This window comes from Sphaeramia orbicularis, chromosome 18, assembly GCF_902148855.1.
Source record: "Sphaeramia orbicularis chromosome 18, fSphaOr1.1, whole genome shotgun sequence".
Taxonomy (NCBI): Eukaryota; Metazoa; Chordata; class Actinopteri; order Kurtiformes; family Apogonidae; genus Sphaeramia; species Sphaeramia orbicularis.
In genome coordinates, this window is record NC_043974.1 from 7,148,670 (window position 1) to 7,167,415 (window position 18,746).

The 18,746-nt window shown below is 37.9% G+C and overlaps 1 protein-coding gene and 1 long non-coding RNA gene across 2 annotated transcripts in view; one reads left to right on the forward strand and one right to left on the reverse strand.

Annotated features, from left to right (window-relative positions):
* Positions 1-5,514, reverse strand: part of LOC115438422 (acidic leucine-rich nuclear phosphoprotein 32 family member B-like) — a 26,582-nt gene extending 21,068 nt beyond the window's left edge. The window contains exons 1-3 of the mRNA XM_030162046.1: positions 5,342-5,514; positions 2,808-2,957; positions 1,286-1,408 (exon numbers count right to left, since the gene is read on the reverse strand). Of these exons, the coding sequence (XP_030017906.1) occupies positions 1,286-1,408; positions 2,808-2,957; positions 5,342-5,395 (327 nt within the window). The 5' untranslated portion in view covers positions 5,396-5,514. The remainder of the gene's footprint in view (positions 1-1,285; positions 1,409-2,807; positions 2,958-5,341) is intronic.
* The window catches only part of LOC115438424 (uncharacterized), a 20,181-nt gene extending 1,681 nt beyond the window's left edge, over positions 1-18,500 (forward strand). Inside the window, exons 2-4 of the long non-coding RNA XR_003938069.1 lie at positions 3,132-3,141; positions 12,233-12,238; positions 18,490-18,500. This is a non-coding gene — a long non-coding RNA (uncharacterized LOC115438424). The remainder of the gene's footprint in view (positions 1-3,131; positions 3,142-12,232; positions 12,239-18,489) is intronic.
* Positions 18,501-18,746: the final 246 nt, after the last annotated feature.

An 18,746-nucleotide genomic window follows, 5' to 3' on the forward strand; every position in this document is an offset into this window, starting at 1 on the left:
TATCATTTTTTCAGCTTATCGTCACTGAGGAGTAAAAACACCGGAAACAATCACACTTAAAAAGCTTGAATTTAAAAAAATGTTCCCCTCTCAAAAAGTTGCTAATATTGATGTGCATTGATTCAAAAAAATATTTAGTGATTATTTAACACCTGATAGATAATCCTCACATTAAGAAGGTGGAACATGTGAAATCTAGGAATTTGTGCATAAAATGGTAAGTTGAGATATTTCAATCACTGCAGCTCTAGCCAACACATTTTAATAAAAAAACTGTGTAACTATGGCCCTCTCAACTAAAATGTGGGTAATGTATAGACAACAACCTGATGACATCTAATAGTTTAACCCTTATACCCTCCTCAAATTTACAACCCTCTGGTTACCTTCGTGGCAAAAATGTACACCCCCCCCCCCCCAAAAAAAAATTGCAATAAAATCATTCTACATCAAGACTATCTCCATTTTTTTTCTAAATAAACTGCTGACATTAGAGAAAGTATGGTTATAAAGTGTAATGGTAGTGAGCTTTAAAATGTGGTTGTAATGGAAGTCAATGCTGCATTTTGTCAACAAGGGTTATCAGAGGGAATATCAGACACTACAGAAAAAATACTAATGCAATCGAATCAATTTTGTTGTTCATGTTTGACATATTCAAGACTCTAATCACAACCAATGTTTCATCTCCCTAATATTTATTATATGAAACATTCAGTTTTTTTAAATAAATCACTCAGAATTCAAATAATTACGCTGGAATTTCAAAGGTTAAAATCCCCCAAATTGTTGAATGTTTAGTAGTTTTGAGCAGAGCGGAAGTTGTTGAACAGATTTATGAAAAAAAAAAAAGCCAAAAAATATATTGCTGTATGGTGATTTTATAGCAGGTTTTTTGTGTGTGTACATTTTTGCCACAAAAGGTAACACGGGGGTGCAAAATGCATCATGGGAGTATAAAATACAGGAAAGAGTAAAAGACACAAGATTTCAAAAATATAATTAAAAAGAAAAGTTCTTGCCAAATTTCATGGCGAAAGCTGCAACACAGCCAAAATGATCAATAAATGAAAATGGAAAAGAAGAGAGCGAAAAAAGCATATAAATGCCCAAGGAGGACCTAAGGGTTAAAAATGGGAATCCAAGACAAGTCGTTTTAAGTCCAGGATTTTTATTTGCCTACAAATATCTGGAAAGAGGATGGTATCAGTGCAGAAACCCCGTAATCACAGCAGTTAACTGGAGAGTCATGAATGACAATTAATTCAGCTGTAAATGCACCCACCAGGGGCTCCAGAGTGCTGATGTCTTTGAACTTATTCCCGCTGAGGTTGAGGTGTGTTAGGTTCACCAGCCGCTCTGCCAGGACCTCCAGACCGCCTGATATCCTGTTGTCACTCAGTTCCAACTACACAAGAGAAAACAGCATTTTAAAAACACCCAAATATGAACAAAGCTAATAATAATAATAACAATAATAATAACAATAATAATAACAATAATAATATTAATAATAATAATGAGGGCTGGGTAAAAGAAAATGATTTGATCGATTTTGGATTGATTTTATTTTAATTTTGCGTTATCGAGTAATAGTGAATGAGATAGATTTTTCAGAGCGGGTCAGCGAGTACCTGACCTGGGTACTGCCAACGCCAAGGCACGGCTGGCTCCGTCTCGTGGGCCCCTAGAGGAGACGGAGCATCTCGATCTCGCTCACGACAGTTCTGGCGTGGGAGGGGCATGTAGAAAAAGTGGGGAAAGCACCTCCGCAGGAGGTCCTCCCAGCATCAAACTCGAACCCGCAGTGCGGAGGAACTGCCCGCCCGGACCGTCTGGTCAGCGGAGGCTCTCTGAGGCGCGTTACGGGTCATTCTAGGAATATTAACTTGGATCCACACTCATCCATAGGTGATAGTAATCCACCTTAACACTAGAAGCCATCAGCCATAAAACAGAATAAAAATTATGAAGAAGTCCGTTCTGAGCCACTGTAGAAACCTGGCAATGTTTCTGCCCCGTTCATTTTTTAAGGACAGATTCAGCTATTTATTGCTGAAATGTCATAATCATTTCCTTTCTAATGTCAATATTGATACCAGTATTGATGTGTTGTAGGGCTGCTGTAGTCAAATAATCAGGTTACAGCTCCAAATTGTACTCTGGTATCACTAAAGGAATCTGAATCAATTAATACGGAAGCGAATCAATATTGGATCAAACTGAATCATGATCAATCAATTCAGAACCTTATGAATCAAAATCAAATGGATTAAGAACATTGGCCACGATACCCAGCCCTAATAATAAAAATTCCAATTTCTAGTCACTGTTCAAGTAAAATGATTTGATCGAAAATGCATTTCAAACTAGAAAGCACGCGGAGAGCGCAGACCTCCGCCAAGGCAGATCAGCCCCCCCCCCCCCCCCCCCCCCCCCCCAAGTTACAGACAGATACATTATGCTTGGTAAATTATCTCAGAAAAGCTATTTAATATTCAGCAGTATCTAGTAGCAAACTAGAGGACTGATTCAGTGAGTCCATGTCTTCCAAAAGGGGCATGACCTTACAGCATTTTTTCACACCTTGCCTGTCATGTAGTCACTACATTAGTGGGTACTTTAAAAAATTAATTTGTAAGTCTTACTTAAACTGTGGAAAAGGACACATGCCCAGTACACTGACAGCTCCCTTTAGAAACATTTCTACAGATCCTCCTCAAGTGAATAGCCCGCGCCCGCACCCCCCCCAAAAAAGAAAGATATGTATAGTTAAATGAGTAAGTGCATATTTAGATTTTACTCACCTTTTTGAGTTTGTCCAGTTTGGGGATGTCTGCTACACTGGTCACGCCAACATTGATGAGACTGAGCAGCTCTAGATTTGAAAACTCCTCAGTGATTCCCTCGATCTTACCTTCACTGGAGCGACAGTTATCCAGAACCAGCTCCTGGACCTGTGAGGACAGGATCAGAACAGGATCTCAATTCAGACCATATTTTGATAAACAAAACACTTATGCATCAACCTAAAACTGTTATTTTTAACTACACCCCCCCCCCCGCCTTTCTAAACTACACATACAGTAACTGCAAGCAATTTCAACATGACTCAAGGATTGCATTTCTAGGTTTATGATTGTGGTGTTGGTTTGACTAATTCTAATTTTTCTCCTACTAGCTCTGTCAGATGGTGAGGACACTTTAGAACGGCACAAACTGAAAATACCACACAAGACGGAAACGTTTGTCTCTTAGTTTATTAGCAGAAAATTCACGTCGTAGAGTTACGTTGGAATTTAAGATCAGTTCACTACTTTTGTCTTAAGTGATGCTGCATTCAAAAGCCATTGGCAGAACATAAACCAGTATTTTTACTGAAGTAAAAGTTCATTAGACTTACACTTGAGTAACTCCATGTTACAAAACTTTATATTTCAACTTCACTACATCCAGATGGAAAACTTGTTCTTTTGTTCTCAACTACATTTGCCTATCAGCTTTGTCTCTTTTCAGATGTTCTTTTTTATCCACTTAACGTCCGATGTAAACCACATATCACCTAATGTACTGATTTTACTGTCTGATGTTAAAAAAATGGTAATTTGATAATTAGTCATTTTTCCTCAAGCTAAACAAGGCTTTTGATCCATTGGAAAATGCAGCGTCATGAAGCAGAAAACAGGCCTGTTTTTCTGAGCTTGACTTGAGTTTTCACAGTACACTGATACTACAATCTTAGGAGGATCTTTTTTATTTTATTTAACAAGATTTAACTAGAGAGCTCCCACTGCGATCGAGATCGCTTTTACAAGGGCCTTACAGATTATCATGAACTGATGTAGGTTCAACTACACAATACCTTAGAAAGTAGGGTAATGTGAGCTAAAACATGATATTGATATGAATCCAACAATGAGTGTAACTTACTCTGGAGGACCATCTTAATTGATAGCAACTACTTTTGGTATATTTCTGCTAATATCTCTACTGAAATAAGGTTCTGAGAACATAACTTTTACGTGCAGTGGACTATTTTCAGTGTGATATCAGAGCTTGCCCTAAAATAATAAACACGGTTGCCGCTTCTGACAACAATGTACCACTTTGAAGCTTGTTAAGTCGTGACTTATTTGGCATTAAATTGCATAACGTAGACTGGCTTTAAAATCCTTCTTTATATATTACCAAAGATCTTCTGCGTAAAGGATACAAATTAGGAGACAACAATGGACAGATCTGGCCCTAGTTCGATGGAAAGGACACGGTTTCATATTGGCACGGATCCCGACTTGCTCTGTTTGTAAACTCCCAACACATGTGACGCTGCTAATTTAGCTCTTCTGCTAGCTGCACGTTAACAGCTTTTAGGTTTTCTCGTTTGTATAATACTTCCTGAAAGCTGTTCATGTTACTCTGATAACATATGAACAACTTATGGTGGTTTTGGATGGCAAAGCTATCGCGATATATTAAAAACACGCAGTGAAGTGATTATTTTAGCCCGCTAGTGCTAGCACGCCGCTGGCTACGCGCCCTCAGAACAAGGGCTCCGACTAAGATCTGGCTTGAGGATGATAACAACGCCAAAATGAGTTTTTCATACATGCAATGCCACAATTTATGAAAACCAAAACGCTGTTTACAACTTGTAAAAAGAAAGACTGAGCTTGATAGGATTTAGAATGTGTAATATTTAAACGACTAAGCATTTCCTGGTTTATACAAATATTAAAATAACTTCATGGCCATTAAAGAACTGTTATTGCAAACATTTCCTGCTCCTTTGTATGATTTAAAAATCCAGAATCTATAAGTTAACCTATAGTGTAAACTTGATGACGACTTCGACGTATTTATACTTTCGCTTATACGTATAGTTTGAAACTAAAATGCCTATTAATCACCGTCCAGGTATTAGCCTGGTCCGGTGGAAATGATTGCGCGTTTCAGAGCTCGAATAAGTTTCGTTTTCATTTCGAATTTAAGAATATGTACAATACTTGGTTGCTCTAGTCAGCGCCTCAAATGGTAAATTTACTAATAATACTATTTACGCATACAACTGTGCATCGTGACTGTGCTGTTTATCAGTGATAACGCGGTCACAAGCATCCGTTCAAGTCTTGTGGTAGTGATTTGAGAAGTGAAAGCAGCCTACATGCAATTTCCTCCAAGCTTTTTGTGGTCTGAATTATTAGCTTAAAAGAATAAATTACATTTTAACACTTTAAAATCTGCCGACATCCCACCATGTGCTCACCACCCATCTTACTTTCCCTGCCGGTTGGTCAAGTTTACACTGCAACAAATAAACAAGAAAGCAAAAAAGAAAACCTACTTCTGTTGGCGACCGGTGCCTCAGCTCTAAAGAAACTCTCTTCTTCATGTCCATTTTCCTCTGGATTTGGTCTTAGTCGGGACTTAGCAATAAACAAGGCTTGTTTCTTTTCTATCCTCTCTTCAGTATCAACACGAGGAGGCACTGTCACGTTGGCAAAAATTGACAACGGCTGACTTCCGGGTCAAACCTTCATAATAAAATCTACCTGGGGAAAAAAAGATATTTGAAAACGACCTTTTCCAGGAGTGTAAAGGATATATATATATATATATATATATATATATATATATATATATATATATATATATATATATATATATATAGAGAGAGAGAGAGAGAGAGAGAGAGAGAGAGAGAGAGATGCTAAAAGCATCCGCTTGTGATTTTTTTTTTAAACCTTTACTTTGAAAGGGAAGTACTTCGTTTCTGATTACGTTTTCAGTCAAACTTTACGAAGAGTGAGGGAAACGTTTGTGTGGCGTCTGAGTAAAGTGGGTCAAGCCGTTTGTTGCTTTCAAGTACCCTACCAAAGTTTCAGATTTATGGGTTTCCTGGCTTGCATCCATAACTGAACAAAATGAAGTAGACTTGTAGTATGGCAATCTGAAAATATTTTAAGATGGAATATACAAGTTGTGTGTGCTTGAATTACATATACAAACAAGTAATTTGTTGTTTAGTTCTACTTGATGTACTAATCAATAGATTAAACAATATTAAAATGGTCATTCTTTCTATACATTTAAATTGCAGTTTTCTGATCTCTTACTAGAAATAAGACAAGCCCACAACAAGTGTATGTAGATAATTCAAGACCTAATTCAATTACTTTGAAAGTCTGAATTTTTGAAGGGAAATTAAATGCATCAGTTGTAGAGGGAAATGGCAGCGGGAGAGAAACAGCATCTTTCTCCTACAGCGTCTTTTTAGGGTCATTATCCAAAAGAAGACAGGGTGCTCAGCAGCTGTGCCATATCTGTACTTTCAGCAACATAACAACAGTACATTACAATGCCTTTGGCTGGTATGATTTGTCATAGTGAATCAATCACTGTTATTCTGAAATATCTTCACGCATTCTTCATACATTCAGATAGAGCTTCAGTGGCGGATCCAGAAAAAATGGGGTGGGGTGGGTTTGATTGGTGAAGAGTGGTGTAGTCCAAGGGCAGAGCCCTGGTGGGGGTTCAAGGGGGTGAAGTGAGACAAAATTAACAATATAAATGCTTCAAACCACATAAAACTGTTTTTTTTTTTTTTTTTTATCATATACTGTTAAAATTTATACAATTTAACCTCACTAATGTGACCACTTTTGGACTTAAAGCAAAGAGTTGCCTTTGATAAGGTTGTCCTAAGTTATGGCATTGAATTCCATTGCATTCCAGATAATTTAAAAATAGAAACAACAGGACACAGTAGAGGCCTATGACAGCTTTGTGTGATTCACTCAATCACTGGCTGTGTTCAAAGATATATAATATTCAAGTCATTTAGTTGTATTGTTCTGACTGTATAATAATACCTTACATACCTTCTGTGGCTTCTCAATTGCTTTTCCATGCAGACTCAAATGCTGCTTGAATAGACAGTTCACAGTTGTCTCTTCATGATTTGACTTTACTCTAGTTCAGACATACTATACCATATAGGCCCTCGTCATAAATGTGCATGTGCAGTAGACCCCCAATACTCAAGATAGGTGAGCCTTGGAGTACATAAATTTACATACTATAATTGCTCTTCAGGTAAATAGATAGCTCTGTAACTAATGCTTTGATCTGCCACGCAGGAAAGCAGGGTGCGAATCCTGGTAAGAACATTTGTATTACTTTTGAACTTCTTACATGTTATGTTTGGTGGGGGGGGGGGGGGGGGGGGGGTGCTTTGAGGGTAAATAATATGTCATTGTGCCTGCAGTATAATTTGAAAGTTCAGGCCCTTTTCCACCAAAATACCTAGAACTTATATTACGAAGAACTTATTTACCTGGGTAAAAGAATTCCTGGTAATCTGTGTGCTGTGTGTTTCCACCACACCCCAAAGTTCAGGGTAACTTATTCAAATCAGGCTGATGACGTATGGGGGAGTGGTAAAAGAAACTGCAGTACACCTCCAGTCCAGTCAGTGGAACAAGAAGCTGAAGGCCCAAAAAGCGCAATGATGCTAGACAAGCCCGCAGTATGCCCAGGATGGAGGACGCCCAAGAGGTTCTCATGTTTTACTACATTGCGAATAAAACCATGCCATCTGAATGGGTAAGATGACAGAAATTATTTGCCAAGACATTTGCGAATGCAAGAAGAGAAAATCTTAAAAAAGAAAATGAATTTTACAAGCCATTGATAAGAAGATTGACCATGACATGGATGAAATGCGATCCAGCATGTGTGTATATACGGGACTCCCTAAACCAAATGACAGCAGTTTTTCTGGCACGGTACAACAAGTGCTCCCTTGTACTTTGGTTTATACTTCTGCCATTCAGTTTACAAACTTGCACCCAATTTGGATAAAATTTAAGGGCATTTCTGCGAGCCAGCAGTGGTAGGGGGTTGGAGTGTGTTCTCCACCCCAGCTTCATTGTCATTCTGCTTTATTTCAGTGTAATTTCACCCCAAATGAATGTCATTCGGTTTTAATGCTGTAAACAAAGTGTGTACACGTTTGTAAACCGAATGACAGAAGTATAAACCGAAGGGAGCGGTTATCGTACCTTACCAGAATGATTACTGTCATTTAGTTTAGGGAGTCCGATATATACAGCTCTGGAAAAAATTAAGAAACCACTGCAATTTCCTCTGAAATCAGCATGTCTGCATGTATGACAGCCATTCCATTCCTGTGTCCATTGAATTCCAACGCAAGCACACCTTATTCTTCTTAATAAACACCTGATGCGTGTTTTATTTAAGAAGGAGAAGTATAAAAACCACTACTGTGGAAATCACTGTCTTCTTGCAATAGGACTAGCTGGGTGGTAAAAACAGTGCTATTAGTACCGCAAAAGTAATTGGAATCAAAAAATAACTATTGAAAACTACTTGACCTCTGCTCTGACAGTGTTCCCAAACTCTGGGGACAGTGGTGTGCTGGGACCATTTTTCAGCCCAGGAGTTTCATATCCAACTGGCTGACAGACCGGGGATAATACTTATGGTTAGCTGTTTCAAGTTATAAATATGCACGCACTGTGCACTTAATGTGTGGATACCTCTTTTACGCACTGGGATCATCAGTAAGACACTGATGTCAATTCAATCCACTGTTTATGTGCTGTCCGTAACAAGTAGCTACCATAGCTCAGTCAAAAATTAGGTAAAGTTTCATAAACTCCCCACATGCAACACCCCTCCCTATCATCAGTGTCATCATCATTCTCAACTTGGCTTTGCTGCTCAGATGCTACAAAAAGCATGCAATTAAAGGCTAGTCTAGAAGTAGCTTTCTATTGCATCTAAATTATGCATTGTTACATTATTAATATTTTCTTCCATTAATTAAAATGATATGCAGTGTATTACTCCATTATACATCAAGCTGAATTGGTTAAATACTGTATAGCCTATTCAGAGCATCCAAGCCTAATATTAGCTTATAAATATTAATTAGCCTATACCCCTGGCCCAGGTCCCTTACCATTTTCCTCTTCTGTCCGTCTTCTTGAAAAAATTTCTGTTAGCTTCGCATACTTGGCAGTATCCTCTTCTAAAGCCTTTTGCTTTCTTATTTTGGCTTTTTCAGCCCCACCTAACCTTTTTCTGTCCATCTTTTCATGAGCCCCAGGGCCAATCCTCTGTGATATAGCCAGCCTCAGCCATCTCAACCAACTTTAATGAGTGCAAAGGCATTTTTGATGTGTAATGGTATCTCCCTCAGTCTGAGGGAAAGAGAAGTGCTGTGCGAAATGAGTATTCTCCATCATTATTTGGTGGATTTTCATGAATGAAAAAAATTTATTCAACTTAATGTCTTATCATTATGAAACAGCAGCCCAGGCTACTTGTTGCAGCCCAGTTGAATAAATAACCCAACCGTTAGGGGCTGTATACATACTGTATATATATTTATAATTTTCTCCCCTTGGCAGCCCAAAAGCACAGTAACCCACTGGGAAACCTCCCAACTCCTGACGATTGCCCAGCATGCCACTGTCTGAGGACTGGCTTTTCTATCAGGACAATGCTCCTTGCCTCAGCTAGGTCAATAAAGGTGTGGATGATGGACTACCAGATGAAAACCCTGTCATGGCCAGCCTAATCTACCGATCTGAACCCACTTTGGAAACTTCTGGAATATGATCAAGAGGAAGATGGATGGTGACAAGCCATCAAACATTGCTGAACTTCTTGAATTTCTATGCCAGGAGCTGCATAAAGTCATCCAACAGCATTAACAACATTAGGCGCACCCGTTTGTATCGAACTGTTTCATTTCGGGCCTTTGATACAAAACAGAGGTGTACCGAACAAATACATATAGTCTATGTGAAGAATGCAAACACTTGGGAAGTACCCCCCCCCCCCCCCCCCCCCCCCCAAATTCACTGGTCTCCTTCACAGTACTGAAAACATATTGAACCGAAGACCTCTGTACCGAAAACGTATCAAACCAAATTTTTTTTGTACTATTACACTCCTATCCAACAGCAATGGTGAGAAGTCAAGACCCGTGAAAGCTGTCATTGAAAATCAGGGTAATTTTTATTTCTGAACTTTTCTCAAGTTAAAACATTAGCATTGTGTTCAAAAAGACAAAAAAAAAAAAAATCACAGGGAGCTACTGGTATTGAACAAACCAGAGGTGCTCACTGAGAGGGGATGAACAGTAGGGAAAAAGACAAAAATCCAGGCACTCACTTGGTTGGAAGAATTTGAAATTGTAGAAAGCCGTCATTTCATGAGGGCCTGTTGATTAATTCATTGGGGCTGGAGTTAAAAACACACCAATGCATGTTGGCATGCACCTTCTTCAGGGTGTTACAAAGAAAGAGGAAGACACTAATATATACTCATGGACTGCAGGTGTGGCAGTCAGTGAGACAACGGCAAAAAGTTTTTTAGGTACTCAGTGGGATTAAGTAGCCACTCTCTTCTAATTAGAGGACAGAATATGTAGAAATAAGGGGGGAGAAGGGGGGGGGGGTGTGAATGAATAATTTTTTAAAAGTGAAGAAAATTGTAATTGTAATGTAATGGCTTCAATGCCAGAAGCCTTCAGAGTTGAATCATTTCCATGATGAGCCTCCACAAAAATGTTTAGCCATTGCGTAATTAAGATTCCTAGACCGAATGGCATACCTATGTTCAGCCACTCTATCTCTAAGCCTCCTTTTAATTAGACCAACATAAAAACACCTACGGGGGCATTCAAAGCAGTACACTACATGAGCTGTGTTGCAGTTTATGAAACTCATTATACATTCATTTTCTGAGCCTGCTTTATCCTCACTAGTGTCACAAGGGTCGCTCCCAGCTACTTATGGGGGAAGGTGAGGTACACCCTGGACATGTCACCAGTTCATCTCAGGGCTGGCATATTGAGACAATCACTCTCACATTCACACCTATTGGCAAATTAAATTAACCGATGAACCTATCAGGACATGTCTTTGGTTTATGAAAGTTTATGAAACTGTTAATTGAATGTGTCTTATGTGTCTTTAAAAGTGTCTATCTTGACCATGTTCTCACAGTACCTGCAATGGCCACAGCAAAAGTTTCCTTTGGGACAAGTGAGCCAAGTGTTAGGCCTTGAGGCTGGAAGGTAACTCCTTATCAGCTTGTACTTGATGGTAGGGGCTCTTTTTAAACTTACTCCAGGGGGCTCAGGGAATACTCCTCTTAAAACAGGATCACTCACAATAATGTCCCAGTTCTTCTTGATGACATGTTTTATATGTACTGCTTCTCTGCTGTAACGTGTGACAAAGTAGGGCTTCTGGACTGGCTCCTGTTTTGGTCTGGGGGTGAGTAGCTCAGACCTCTCCAGGAACAGTACTCCGTCGTGAGCTTCTGATAGCAGCCTCGGTGGGTATCCCCTTTGTGAGAAACGCTGTTGCATCTCCATGGACTGGTTTATAAAGTCCTGGTCAGTGTCACAAATGTGCTTGACCCTCTGTACCTGTACATAGGGAATATGTTTGTCATGTCTTGTCAGATATGTTAGTCATGTTAATGTTTAGTGTTTCATGTCTCATCTTCGGTTTTCTGTGTTTTGTCTTTGTTTGATTAGTCACTTTATGTTAAGTTAGAGTCGTTCATATTTGGTCCTGTCTTGCACTTGTTTTATTTCGTACACATCTCTTCCCTCTCGTTTCAGACCCTGACTTCCTCCCTTTGTGTGTTTTCCCACCAGTGTGATTGTTAGCCCCACCCCTGATTGTTGTCACCTGTGTTCCCCTACCTCATGTATAAATAGTCCTGTCTCCCTTTGTCTAGTGCCAGTTTGTCTGAATCTGTCAGTGTGTTCACGTCAAGCGGTCAACCAGGTTTTTTCCATGTCTGTCAGTTTTTTGCTTCAAGTTTTTCTGTAAGTTTATTTGTTTATCACAGAGATTTGTTAGTAGTTTTTTATATCCTTCTTTGGAGCGCTTTTTGTTCAAATCACTTTTTCATTACTAAAATACTTTTGTTAATCTTCAGTTTTTGGAGTCGTACATTTGAGTCCACCATTTTATGTATCAAGGATCTTACAATTTTTGATCAACCAGGGAGGATGGAAGCTATCTGCATGCAAGATTGTATTGTGATCAGTAGGCTTTCTAAGTACTGAAGTGTGTAGATCACCCTGTTCATCTTTTGTAATTTTTATTTCTAGAAAACTAATGCTTTTGTAATCATATTCCAAACATAACTTCAAGATGTAATTAGTATTATTAACATAAAGATGAAAGTCCTGCAATTCTTTTTTCTGAGCCTGAGAAAGAGAATGACATTATATATCTGCCCCACCACTCAAGTTTAATCTGTGAAAAGATTGTCATCTGAATATATGTACTTTTCTTTCCAAAGACCTACAAACAGATTTGCATTGTTTGGTGCAAAACATGCACCCATGGCTGTCCCCTTTTCCTGTTTATATAATTTATCTTCTAACAGAAACATATTGTTTTTCAAGGCCCACTCAACTCAATAATGAAATCTGTTGTGGGCATAAGCTCTATACATCTACTCCCCAGAAAGTGTTTCAGGGCTCCAAGTCCTTCATGTACAATATTACTATACAGGAATTCAACATCCATTGGGGCCATGATACGTGAACCAATATTTGCCATTTGTATAATTTTTTGAAGCACTTGGGTGCTATCCTGAATGTAAGAGGGTTATTGTGACACTAATGGATTGATGTGATAGTCAACAAATTTAGAAGCAGGTTCTGTAATTGAATCACTCCCACTAATAATGGTGGGTTAAGTGCATTTTTGTGGAATTTGGGAGCATGTAAAAAGGAGCACATGGTGTTTGACAGTTTAGAAACTCTTACTCTTTATTCGATATCCATTGCTGATTCTTGGGAGTTTCTAAAAGCTCCAAAAGTTCTTTTTTTGTATTCTCCATTGGGTTAGATGATAGCATAGAATAGTACTCTGTATTATTTTAATTGATGCCAAGCTTCTGTTATGTACTTTTCTTTGCCCTTATCTGCACCTTTTATGATTATATCATTTCTGTTAGAAAGCCATGTAAGTGCATCTTCTTTTTTGTTATTTTGTTGTCGGGGAGCTAAAAATTCTCTCCACCTCAATAGACACTTTTTTAGTAAAAGTAGTCAATGTCGGATTATTTACAGAAGGTGAAAAGGTGGATTTAGGCCAAAAAGAGCAGATACATTTAGATTGGTCTCTCTACTGGTTGAGTGTGCCATTGTATTGTAAGGGATCTGATGATATCAAACTTTAAGATGTAAATTTCTATTGAACTGAAACAAGTTTACTTTTGTATCAAATTCTCTGCCTGAAAACAAAATGAATAATAACAAAATGGAAAAATTAAATAATACTAGAGTTTTATATTTGAGGAAATGAATCAAAATTTTCATTCAGGTTCGGGTGTTCAGTGGCCTTGAGAACATAGATCCAATAGGCCTCTCTTTTTTTGAGGTGTTGAATTCTGTCCCCACCCCTTGCATCTATTGTAATGTATGTATGTACATATGTATGTATGTATGTATGTACAGGGTGGGGAAGCAAAATTTACAGTGAACATTTAGTTGTTTTTTCTCAGCAGGCACTACGTCAATTGTTTTGAAACCAAACATATATTGATGTCATAATCATATCTAACACTATTATCCATACCTTTTCAGAAACTTTTGCCCATATGAGTAATCAGGAAAGCAAACGTCAAAGAGTGTGTGATTTGCTGAATGCACTCGTCACACCAAAGGAGATTTCAACTAGAAGCACTCGGAGAGCGCAGACCTCCGCCAAGGCTGATCAGTGCAAAATGATTTATGATCAAAATGATTTATAAATAGAAGGGAAATAAGAGGCAGAGGTTCGAATGGTTTTGATTCCATCTGGACCCACAAAGATTCTTTTCTTCCCATTGACCATGAAATCAGATTCCTTATTTGGGCTGCCCAGAAATAATATTGGAGGTCGGGAAAACCAAGACCTCCCATGGCTTCAGGCTTCATAAGGGTCATTAGGCTGATCCGAGGTTTTTTGTTATTCCAAATGAATCTTGAGAAACAACTGTTAATTAATTTTAAAAAAAACTCTACAGATAAGAAACATGGAAGCATCTGGAAAAGAAAATTGAATTTTGGGAGGACATTCATTTTAATTATATTAATTCTACCTAAAAGTGACAGTGGCAGAGAAGACCATTTTAACAAGTCTGATTTAATCTTAAGTATGAGGGGAGTATAGTTTTCCTTAAATAATTTGTCCAAATCTGGCATAATAATTATGCCCAAATACTTAAAGCCTTTTGGTGTGCAATTAAAGCCATATGATGTAAGCATATTTGCAGTTGGTGTCATGTGTAAGAAAAGAGCATTAGACTTATTAAAATTTATCTTGTATCCTGAGTAGGTTCCAAATTCTTTAATTGTATTTAGCAGATGAAATATAGAGTTCTCAGGATCGGTAATATATAAAAGGATGTCATTGGCATATAAGGAAATTTTATGTTCATAGGTATCGCACTTTAAACCCTTAATGTTGATGTTATTTCTTACACATGTGGCCAATGGTTCAATCACCATAGTGAAAAGTAAAGGTGACAAAGGGCATCCCTGCCTAGTCCCTCTAGTTAAAGAAAAAAAATCTGAACAATAGCCATTTGTTATAACTGCAGCTTTAGGGGTATTATAAATTGTTTTAATCCAACCAATGAAATTGTCCCCTATTTTAATTTTGCGTAATACTGAAAAAGAAAGCTCCACTCCACCCCATCAAAAGCCTTCTCTGCGTCTAAAGATAACAAAAGAGAAGGCCTCGGCTGGTTGTTAATGCAGTTTACCACATTCAGGGTTCTCCTTATATTGTCAGCTGCATATCTCCCCTTTATAAAACCTGATTGGTCTGAGTTGATCAATTTAGGGAGAACTAACTCCAGCCTTCTTGCTAAAAGTTTCGTAATAATCTTATAGTCATGGTCTAGTAGACTTATAGGTCTGTATGATGAGCACTGCAAGGGGTCTTTACCTTCTTTGTGTAGAACACTAATGTGAGCAAAGTTCATCGTCTGAGGAAGGAGTTTTTTCTTACAAAAGTTATTCACCATTGCTATAAAGATAGGATGGATCTCAGGCCAAAATTCTTTCTAGAATTCCACTGAGAAACCGTCTGGTCCTGGACTTTTATTTGCCTGCATTGACATAATTGTGGCTAATATTTCTGCTTCTGTAAATGGTGAGTTTAAAAGATGTTGGTCCTGAGCAGAGACCTCAGGCAGCTTAATTTTACTGAGGTAATCATCCAATTCTTCCTGAGAGTATCCCCCTTGTGATCTATAAAGATTCTTATGGAAGTCGAGAAAAGCTTGGTTAATCTCTTTTGGGTAATAAGTTATTTTGTTTTCCCTAAGCTGTATTGCTTTGATAGTCTTTTTGGCCTCCTCCTTCTTTATTTGATGAGCTAGTAATTTGCCTGGTTTGTTCCCAAATTCATATTCCTTTTGTTTAATATAATTAATTTTTTGTATAATCTCGTCTGATATCATAATATTTATTTTAGCTTTAACAGCATTTAATTGTTTCAAATTAGCTTTTGTAGGTGTTTTTTATGAATATTTTCACTTTGTATTACTTCTCTCTCTAGTTCTTTTCTTTTAAGAAGTTTTTCATGATTTTTAAATGAGACATATGAAATAAGGTGCCCTCTTAGTGTAGCTTTTGCCGCATCCCAAATAATTTTGGGCTCTAAGGAAGGATCATTATTTTCTTTAATATAGTTTGTTATCCATATGCGCATATTTGATTTAAATTCATTATCTTTAAGAAGAGAAGAGTTAAATCTCCATCCCTTAGAAGTAACCCTTTTCTGTTCACATTGGATTGTTAGCTGAATTCTAGAATGATCTGAGAGGACAATTGGTTTTATATTACACTTAGATATCATATACATATAATTAGAGGGGACAAAGAAATAGTCCAATCAAGAGTAGGAATTATGAACACTTGAAAAAAAAGTATAATCTCTAACACCAGGGTTTAACTCCCACCAAACGTCAATAAGACCACAGTCTACACTCAGTTCGTAAAGAACCTTAGCAGATTTAGGGTTGGAGGCCTTAACTTGATTGGATTTGTCTTTTGAACATAAAGTTACGTTAAAGTCTCCCCCTAAGACCCCCAGCCCTTTACAATTTTCATTGAACATTAATACCATGTCCGATATGAAGGACGGTTCGTCTGAATTGGGAGCGTATACATTTAAGAAAGTCACTGATGTGCCATTAATAGTGCCTGAAACCATAACAAATCTACCATTTGGATCTGTAATTAATTTACCTAAGATGAAAGGTACATCTCGATTCAATAAAATACATGTTCCTCTACTATGCGTTTTATATGAGGAAAAGTAAACTTGACCTACCCAATCTGTTTTAAGTTTAGTGTGTTCATTGTCAGATAGATAGGTTTCCTGCAAGAAGACAACATCTGCTTTATCGTCCCTCAGAACAGATAGTATTTTCATCCTTTTAGAGAAGTTACCTAAACCCTTGACATTCCAGGAAATGATATTCAAGTTATTCATAGTAACCACCATTTGACTTGAGTATTGCTGTCAATGCATATTGCCTAGAACAAATAACTGTGTTACTGTTTTTGTTAATAATAGTTGTTACCCAACAGACATAAAATGTATTGTAAAAAAGAAAAACAACAAAAGCAGAAAAAAATTCCCGAACCCACCCAAGTTGTGGAAACCACAACAATAGTTTTCTCTTAGGCCAAAGGAAGTAAAGATCACATGAAAACAAAACCATGAAACATAGGTTACACAAAAAGGGAGCAATATACATAGATCTTCCCTAAGACTCTGGCAACTTGGAGCGTCCTTCCTCAGTGTCTTCCAACAAACTGAGGACCAAGATTGATATTTGTCCATATTTCAAATGTATCGCAGGTGGACAATGAAATAAGTTCATTTTATAACTCCAGAATTAATTAATTAATTAATTGATTGATTGATTGATTGATTAATTAATTAAATTAACCAATTAAATAAATAAATATAATAATAATAATAAAAAAAGAGGAGGGGGTAAGCTTATATCTTCGTCTCCCTCGTACACCTGCACACTAGTGTTCGTAGTATGATCCATTCACTTTATTTTGGCCCATATGGGTAAACTTTGATACAGCGTTGGTAGAGCAGAGAATAGAACAAAAAGTACAGTTAATGTTCCCAATGGGACTGATGTCTTTTTCAATTGAACTGGTAAGTCAAGATCGATCTCGTTAATAGAAAACAAAGGAATATTAAATACATAATAGGAAATGAGGAGTATTCCCCATGCTTGACTGTTGTGCCTCTCTCATGGAGAACCCCCCGTTTACCACGAATGGGACCGTCCGCTGTGGCGTTATTCTTTGTTTCCGGAGATATCCCGGTACATATGTGAACTTCAAAATTTTATGAAATTCAAAAAAAAAAAAAAAAAAAAAAAAAAGGGGGTTTGTCTCTGATCTTAATCCAGAGGAAAATGTTCGATCTTCTACCAGATCAGTCATTGATTGGGGAAAAAAAAAAAAACCCTGTCTTACCTCTGCTCAGTTCATGAACTTTTAATGATCAGATTCCACCGGGTCCATTTCGGCGTGTCGCTTTTTCAGCTTGTCAATAAAAGTTTTCACCTCAACGGGGTTATCGAAAAGTTGAATAACACCTTTATGGAAGATCCAAAGCCGGTGAGGGTATGCGAAGCCTCTAAACATACCCTTCTCACGGAGATGTTCTATAACTCCAGCGAATTCTTTGCGTTTGCGGCGAACCTCCGCTGAAAAATCCTGGCAAAAGGTAAGTTTTGCATCACCCTCGCGTATTGGAGTTGTCTTCTTTTTTGCTGCTTGGAGTATAATTTCCCTGTCTCTGAACTGCAGGAAGCGGATCAGAATTGGTCTCGGTGGTTTACCCGATTCTGGTCAGGATTGCAGCAAGCGATGTATGCGTTCAATCTCCAGTGGTTGATCCATAGATAGATTCAGCCACTCCGGTATCTTCTGTTGGATGTAATTGAGTAGGTGCTGGTCTTCAGATTGTTCGGGGAGTCCAATCAAAACCAAGTTCTTCCTCCTTCCTCTATTTTCCAAGTCGTCCGTCTTAGTTTCGAGGGTTTTAATCAGCTCTTGGGCTCGGTGTAAGTCCCTTTTGGTAATATGCAGGGCGTCCTCAAGGTCCGAGATCCTTTGTTCGGCTGCCTCCAAATGCTGGTGTTGTTTATTGAGTACTTCATTTGTCTTAGACAGTGCGGTCTTCATTGTCGACACTTCTGTGATAACGTTTTCCAGACGACTTTCAATACCCTCCAGGTGACTTACTATGTCACAGCGTTGAGTTTTTAATTCAGCCATGATGTCGGCCAGATCATACCCGCCATCCCCATCCTGGTTATCTTCTTCTTTGTTCTTTAATTTAGTTCTCCTTTGATCTCTTTTACTTTTTCCTTCGTCTGGCATGTTCCTTGTAGTTTGAAGTAACAAAGTTACAAGAATGAACTCTGTTAATTGCTGAGTGAAGGTATAAAATTTAAATTAGGCACTGAGGAAGTATGGAGCTCTGAGCTCAAGCGGCCATCTTCTTTTTTTTTTTTTTTTTTGTTATTATTATTATTTTTATTTTATTATGATTTTTTATTATTATTATTATGTATTTGTTTATTTATCTTTCTTTAGATATGTATATTTTTGGCTTGTTACTTTTGTGTGTTTAGTTGATTTATTTCTT